We start from the raw sequence: 7,945 nt of genomic DNA, 5'->3' as shown, positions 1-7,945 counted from the left end.
CTCCAGAACAAGCTCCAACGTGGACTCACTGGCGATCGCGTACATGGGTAGATGAGCCGGGCAGGCCACAGCGGCAGCAGGCGGCCGACTAGCCCGAGACGACTGAACCTCACGGGCGTCCAGAAGCTCCTGCAGGAATATCAGAATACTTGTCTCTGCCTGTGCGCTCAGTTGGTCGTAGGAGTCCAACACCATCAATAGCCGACAGAAGTGAGGCATGACCCGAGGGTCTCTTGGTAGCTCGACGATGTTGTCTCTCACCGTCTTAATCAGCAACTGTCGTCTCCCGCTCAGCAAGGTAAAGTCGTCGGCTTCCTCGGGATGACCAACCTGATAGAGTAACGTACCCTGCTTGGCCGGCAACCGTAGATAAGTTTTGGCCACCCATCTTTTATCAGTAGCCGAGAGCACGGCCATGCTTCTCACAACCTCAGGCGCCACGTTCAAGCTCGAAGGTAAATTCTCAATCCTCGCCTTGACGTCCCAGGGTGTGCCAACAGTGCCTTCAAGCATCCACTGATAAGCAAAGGACTGACCAACAGGGTCGTCCGAGATCTCCTCTGCTACCATACAAGCAGCGCTTATGGTCTTGGCCACGAGAGAGTACCCGCAGAACGATGGCTTGAGTAGACGGAGGTCGGACTCTCCCACCCGCAAGTGGTCCCCCAGGGCTACAGCTCTACTCGCTTCACGAGCGATCGCTTGCAGCTGGCTACCTTGCATGTCTTCAACACTGGCGAGGCTCTCGACTAAGCCTCCAGACGCAGCCATGCAGACCCTCTCCAAGTCACCACCCTGAGCACAGCTGCCTACGAATATCTCGACACATCTATTCCGCAGTGGATTCGACACCATGTGAGCATGACGAGCATCCGCCGTGAAGAAGAGACGACAAGCAGGATTGGGCGTGACTGTCAGGTCTTCCGGGTTTGCTCGCCCTCGTTCTGGCACTTGCAGTTTACCGCCGACCTCGAGCAAAGCATTGAGACGATCAACGACCGCTGAGGGGCATTGCTCTACCGAGTTGAAGAGAACCCAATCGCCTGACTTCAGCGCACAGACCAGAGGCGAGTCAACCCACTGAAACCCTCCACCAGGCTTCTGTACGAACTGACCAACCAGGTCATTAGCGTCCATTTGAGCATGCATCCTGATGCTCACGAGCTTGACACCAGCGACAGCAGCGAGGATCTCTACCATTCGTCTCCTCCCACTGCCACCGTCACCAATCAATAGAGTTGGCCAATTGTTGAGAACAGCAGCACAACCAGCACTTAGCCCCAACGACTGACACTGCAGTATGTCAGCGTCACTCGCCACGAAATCGGCAACTCTCGAGTTCGCGAAAGCCTCCGCCACTCTGACGAGCATCGGACCCACATCGACATCCTCAACATCACACTCTCCTGCCCATTGCTGGTTCGACGAAGCCTCCCACACGCTAGGACGTAAAGCCTCGCGGTCTTCTTGGGTTTGCAGCCTGGATGCTAATAACAGATAGCACTGTAATGCTGGAGATAGATGCCCTATGGCTCGTCGCTGCACCGAGGATGATACTCGAAGCACCTGGAAGTAGCTGCATGTCTATTGAGCAAGACCAAGGACGTAACCTACATCTCTGAGGTTCCACTCCCATCCACTGCCGCCCTTGAACCGCATATCTCCAGCGATCCGGACAGATTCGACAACTCCTTCACAGACCGAGTTCCACATGTCGTCACCGAAGAGCCTCTTGCAGATCGACTCCGAGTCCTTTGAGGAGAGCTCAGATACCGCGATTTTCACAAAGCGGTTAAGAAAGGATTTGGGGAGACCTTTTCGTCCGCCACCGTCAACCATACGATTCTGCGTCGCGAAAAGCTGGAAGCTGCCGGCCTTAGCTCTGACTCGCTCGCCAGTCTCGGGGACAACGAGCTCTCGACGATGGTCAAGTAGGGAGTTGAGCCCCTCCAACACAGGCTGAGGAGCCAGGTTGAGCTCGTCGAGCAAAACCCAGCAATTGTCTCTTCTCAATGCGGACAGCAGAACGCCGTCTGACCATGCGAATGACACCTAAGAGCACACTGTATATGCCCTAAAGGGTGACAATAAAGTCTATACTCACCTCGTGGCCGCCCTGGCCAGCCGCGGGGAGGAACTGTCCAACCAAATCAGCTATTTCCGTTTGCTCAGAAATATTGATCCTTACAAGCTCCCTCCCACAACGAGCCGCCAGTGCCGCGATGATCGAGGATTTACCAGTCCCCGGCGGTCCCTCAAGCAACACTGCCATCCCCTTACCAACAGTCAAACCTCGTAAAATACGTCCCAAGTTGAGAGCAGTTGTAGGAGCGGCGAAGTCGAAAGGGATGGGTGCTGCGGCAGCGCCCGTAGTAGGAGCCGGCATAGAGAAAGGGCCCAGGCCATCTGATCGGAAGAGCCATGCAAAAAACAACCACGGCAAAGACACTCACCAGAATCGCCCCGTCGTACTGCGTCCCGAACCCACTGGTAACCGTCTTGACCGAACTTGCTCAAGTCAGTGTCCCGTGGGGCCTGTGTCTCGAGCATCCTCATAGCCTCCATCTGCAGCTCAGGAGCGTCCATCAAGGCATCAACAATGGTCATAGTGCCGCCATGTAAGTAGCGCTCGCCCAGACTCATGCAAGTTAGTTCATTACAGGCGCTCACCCACAGACCCACATTACGGATCGACATCGGTAGAATCTGTGCTGGGATGTTCTTAACCACCCACGCGACAGCTCGACGAATGGACGGCATCAGTGACTTCGCCTCGTCGCTCAGGAGCTTCCGTATGAGCCTGCTGGCCTCAGAATCGTCATTCTCATCGGCATAGTCGAGAGCCTTGACCCAGATCTCAGTCATACGCGACCTCAGCGCCGGACTGAGCTCTCTCTTGCCAAAGTCCCCACCAGGATTCATAGTCATCATCAAACTGAACTTATCCCCGCCGACAACAACTTCTCCACCGGGCTTCTCAGCAAGCATCACACTCCTTTCACCTGCCTCCAGAACCGAGTTTAGTCGCTCCAGAACAGCATCAGTGGCTAAGGAGGCCTCATCGAGCAACACCCAGTGACCGTCGCCGCGCATAGCTCTTGTTACAGGACCGTCTTGCCAGGCGAACAAGTCGTGATCTATGCTCCGATCGTGATTCACATCAGCTCGCAAGTCTGCTATTTCCCTCCACAGAGCTCTTAACTCAGACCTCACCCGAGCTCTCTTCGGACTGGGCGGATCTTCACTATTCTCATCACTCTCGAGCTCATAGTCGTTCACAATCTCTCGCACTACAGCGACGGACTGCTCCTCATCGACATCTCGGCCGACCAGATCACACATCCGTTTGGCCTTGGCTTTGATCAGTCCTCGAACGTCCTTCTTGCCAGCCGTCGGCCTCATCGCGCCAAGGAAGTCTGCAGGCTCCGTGTGCTGATGGCAGTTCACGATCTCCAACTTGATGCGCCGGAAGTCTGCAACTGTTTGCACGACCGTCGTCTTTCCCGTGCCGGTCTCGCCCACCAGAAGCGCCGACTCCCCGTTCCTCGCACAGCGGCCGACCAGAGCCACCATGCGGCACATAGTCTCCGTCCACACTAGTCCCGAGCCACCACCACTTTTCTGTATTTCCAGAACATAGAGATCTTCCCGATAGTTGGTCTCCAAGTAAGAGGCAGCCGTCACGCCGTAAGTCTTGCAGTGCTTCGCAATAGCCTTAGCCACCTCACTACGCTGGTCTTCATGACGCAACCTCTCGCCCAGCAGGCACCAACCCTCAAGGCCACACTCTTCCATGGTGCCAGGCTTCCTGTGAGCCCAACGCAGTATGTCCCTGATCGTGATCAGATCCGTTCCCCCTCCAGCAAGGAGAGCGTCAACATTCCGATGGGCTCTCAGGTCCTCATACACCTTCACCATAGCTGCCGCGATCGAAGGAGCCAGTTGGCACTTGTGCTGCAATATAGCTCGAAGCTCATCAGAAGATAGCGAGTCGATCCACATCGTCGTGAAACGGTTCCTGAGAGCCCTCGACAGCTGCTTCCTCCCTCCATAGTCTCCCCCAGCAGGATTCTGCGTGGCGAATACGACAAAGTCGGGATCGGGGACAACGGTTGTGTTAGTCTCCGCAATGTGGATCTCGCGATTATCATCAAGTAACCTGTTGATTCCCTCTAGCACCTCACTCGGAGCAAGGTTGAGCTCATCCAGCACGACCCACGCTCCCGCGCCTGAAAGAACACACTGAGACGACCGTAGTAGTAGTAGAGGCACAAACTCACGGCAAGCCTTCACAAGGGGCCCCTCCTCAAACTTGAGCACTCCATGATCATAAACGTGCTGCCCGATGTACTCCTGCAAGTCAGTGTGCTCATGGTTGTTTATTCTCACACAGCCATGACCCGTCATAGCAGCGACGAACTTCACCAAAGACGTCTTCCCTGCACCAGTAGGCCCCTCAAGCAAGATGGGCGGCCGGACGACTTTGCCTGAAAAAATCATATTCTCAGATTCAAACACCATCACATGCAGTATGACCCACCTCCAGATACGCATCGCAATATTTTCCTCAAGTTGCGGCGGGCCGATTCGGTCACACAGAAGTCTCTCAGCAGCCTCTGAACGTCGATCTCCACAGGACCCCTTGCGATCCAGTAACCCTCGATGCACACAGCCTCTTTCTCTACGACTACGTCCAATGAGCCGGCAGCCTGGCCGATCCTGCGCGGGACTTTGGACGGTCCCGGCAAGGATCGATTTATCTCCTCCATCACTTTCGCCTCGGACGACTCCGACAGGACTCCAGCGAAGGTAACCGCTAGGCCTTCCCGAACCTACCATAAATCTCTCAAATTCATCATCGACTTGCAGTGTAATATCGCCACATCACGTGATCATTACAACAGAAATACGACTACCGAATCCTTGCCTCAAGACACAGCTCAATCGAACAAATCACCACTTGTTCGCGCGATCCATACCCGACTACTACAGCTTCCATCCCTCCATCATGATGCCGATACCGTGGACTTTTCACGAAGGTCCTAGCGAATCTCAGCGCTCTCGCTAGGGACCTCAATGAGAACACTGGCTTCCCGCCTTGACCGTCGCTCAAGTGGCCATCTCGAGCCATCTCCCGGACCTTCTTATAGACGCTAACCACCGCCTCGCTCGGAGGGTTGGGCAAGTGCTTCGACAAACCATCAGTAACCAGTTGGATCAGATCGGCCTCCTCCACCACCTCGTCCACGTAGTACTCACAGAACCGTGCTCGGATACCAGCAGGAAGCGGCTTCTTCGCCGGCCCAAGATGACTGGGGTTCATACAGGCGAACAACCGGAAGTCCGGATGGATAGGGATCCTCACACCAGCTCCGCCTGCCTCGTGAACATCAAAGTACTTTGGATTCTCTGCCGTGCTCGCTCCTTGTTCCAAGAGGCCCGCAATGCGCTGGAGAACATCTCCCGGCGCCAAGTTGATCTCATCCAGGACAAGCCAAGCGCCAGTGCGTAGGGCAGTGAGCAGCTGACCCTCGACAAACTCGAATCTCAGAGAAACCTACAACACATAGCAGCACTCCGATACAACCCCGTTTAACGTGAAGTGGTGTAATACTCCTAACACGCGTATTTCCCGCGTCCGATAACAGACTTGTTTTCCGCCAAGTGAAATGCGGTATATGTTTTCTACTAGTGTTTTTCAAATCCCGAGCGAAACTCCAATAACTCAGTTTCAACGATCTCTGCCATGTAGTACCTTAGTCTCAGTCGCCGCCTTACAGTCCTGCGCGAGTTTATTCCATTCCTCTTCCTCCCTACCAGCCGCTATCGCCTTCTTGCATGTTTCCAATACAATCGCGAGGGCCTTCGCTCCGCCCTTCTTCTGTGCTACTTTATCAACGTGAGCCGCCAAAGCCGCGTTAGACTTCTTCGAAAATGTCTTGTCCATCAGAACGTGCCAACGCTTGATTAAGTCGTTCGCATCGAGTGGCAGCGGCTTAAGCCCTCCAATCAGTTCCTGCGCTTCACTCTGGTCGGAGAAGTTGTAAACCATCAGCTCTCGATTGAGCATGCGTGCAAGGCATTGAACAGTCGTAGTTTTACCGCACCCAGTGTCACCCACCAACAACGCTGGCTCGTTGTACACAACACATTTTGCGAGGAACTCCAGCAATCTCCGATGGACCTGCCAGAATGAGCTCTGGAGTCGAACCAGACGCCTGCCCAAAGCCTACACTTGTGAGAGAATATTCTTCCAAAACTGAACTTCCACGGTCTTCGCTCTCCGTAATTCTCCTCACCAGCGGCTCAACGTCAGTGCCGATGGATACATTCGAGCGATCGAGGGACACCTCAGGAGCGCTATCCGATGCAGCAGAACCCGAGGGAAGTGAGAGCGCCTGATCGAGCTGTTCATACAAAAATGTTAGTCTAGCGTCTCGCCGAAAAATACTATGAGCGAAAACAGTACGAACATATGCGATATCATCGCACACAGAGCGGAACGAATACCAACAATCGCAATCATAAACGTGAACTGACTTCATGAGAACTACCTCGCGGAGCGCGCCATACACTTCCTCTCGAGCCTTCTGGTCGAACACGTGTGCCACCCAAACCGCATAAAGCTCTCTCGCAATACGCAGCCTGGTATTCTCAGCCAATGGCCAACGATGAGGCCATTTCGCCGAAAGTGGTCCCAAGCGCTCTATGGCCCGACTGAAGTCCTTCGGGGTCAACTTCCGCGATACGCCTTGCTCTTCCATGGCTGTATTAACTCGTTGATAAGCCTCAGCGATAGCCTCTCCCCAAGCTGGAAACGCCAAAGTCCTAAAATACGGTCCAATTCGTCCCCATCAAAACATTCCCTTCTACTACTTGGCAGCAATATAGGTCTCCATCTCCTCTCCCGTCATCGGAGGCATCATCACATGTGTCCATGCTTGGAGGGAAGTGTTAGAGGCCAACAGCAAATCAAGGGAAGATCCCACGCCTGGTTGACTACTGGCCAGCGATGATACAGTCCCTACACACAGAGGCCATCAGTCATGAACCACGAGTCATGAAGTAGAACCACGGGATAACCAACTACACTACCTAGCCAATTTCAAAACAACTGATTCAAAGCACCATAACAGCGAGGCGCATCTCACCCTATTCCGACATCTACCACTTGACGCGATGACATCGCACCAACAATAGAGGTCAAGTTCATCCAGGTCATTCAGAGCACAATGGCGCGCGAGCTATCGTAGTAAGACCGCCTCTATATCGCTACTACCAATGAGTACGAAGTCCGGGTGGACTCTCAGAGTCCTATTCTGCTCAAGCACAAGATAGCCAGTCTCATCGTCGTTGGGGCTCGGCAGAATGGCCAACACGTCACTGGACACCTTGTCGATGTCTTCGATCACTACCCATGACCCCTCCACCTGATCACACACGGCCTCAGCTAACCCATTAAGGATGCAAGCTCTACCATAGCCTTCGCTAGAACCCCCATTTGCCATTCGAATCTCCCAGGTTTATTTGGAATTTGCTGGAAGCCACCAATAAGCGACTTCGGGTCGGTCGAGTCGTCAATATGGAGGGTCTGAATTTTGGAACAAGACCATGCATGAGCTCCTCCCTATCACGGTGTAGTCAACACACCGTCCTCCCTTCCTTCCCCTACCACAATATCCTTATTCGCTGCAGCCAATTCATGAGCCCGATGGATGACTGTTGTTTTGCCGCACCCAGAAGGGCCGTGAAGACAGAGGCACGACATACTGGGAAGAACGTTGACCCACGTATACCTATCGAGTCACAGATCAATAAACCGACTGTTGAGAACAGCATCGTTACAGATCGTTCACAGCTTTTCGTTGCCCTTCCGTTAAGTCATCCGCCTCCACTTGACGTTCTCCACACCCACCATCCGTGCCGCCAATGGCAAGTTCATCCA

The 7,945-nt window shown here is 53.9% G+C and overlaps 1 protein-coding gene across 1 annotated transcript in view; it reads right to left on the bottom strand.

The window, feature by feature from the left end:
* Pmar_PMAR028244 (hypothetical protein) overlaps nucleotides 1-7,768 on the bottom strand; it is a gene marked incomplete at its 5' end in the record, with an annotated part of 15,170 nt that extends 7,402 nt beyond the window's left edge. Inside the window, 14 exons of the mRNA XM_002774193.1 lie at nucleotides 1-1,566; nucleotides 1,615-2,052; nucleotides 2,105-2,406; nucleotides 2,454-4,229; nucleotides 4,281-4,487; nucleotides 4,541-4,832; nucleotides 4,991-5,557; nucleotides 5,756-6,184; nucleotides 6,300-6,407; nucleotides 6,555-6,828; nucleotides 6,877-7,024; nucleotides 7,280-7,430; nucleotides 7,478-7,591; nucleotides 7,673-7,768. The exon at nucleotides 1-1,566 is cut by the window's left edge and continues 4 nt beyond it. Coding sequence (XP_002774239.1) covers nucleotides 1-1,566; nucleotides 1,615-2,052; nucleotides 2,105-2,406; nucleotides 2,454-4,229; nucleotides 4,281-4,487; nucleotides 4,541-4,832; nucleotides 4,991-5,557; nucleotides 5,756-6,184; nucleotides 6,300-6,407; nucleotides 6,555-6,828; nucleotides 6,877-7,024; nucleotides 7,280-7,430; nucleotides 7,478-7,591; nucleotides 7,673-7,768 — 6,468 coding nt within the window. The remainder of the gene's footprint in view (nucleotides 1,567-1,614; nucleotides 2,053-2,104; nucleotides 2,407-2,453; nucleotides 4,230-4,280; nucleotides 4,488-4,540; nucleotides 4,833-4,990; nucleotides 5,558-5,755; nucleotides 6,185-6,299; nucleotides 6,408-6,554; nucleotides 6,829-6,876; nucleotides 7,025-7,279; nucleotides 7,431-7,477; nucleotides 7,592-7,672) is intronic.
* Between the last annotated feature and the right edge of the window lie 177 nt (nucleotides 7,769-7,945).

This window comes from Perkinsus marinus, assembly GCF_000006405.1.
Source record: "Perkinsus marinus ATCC 50983 genomic scaffold scf_1104296958686, whole genome shotgun sequence".
Lineage (NCBI taxonomy): Eukaryota > Perkinsozoa > Perkinsida > Perkinsidae > Perkinsus > Perkinsus marinus.
This window is presented reverse-complemented; position numbering and strand designations above follow the sequence as displayed.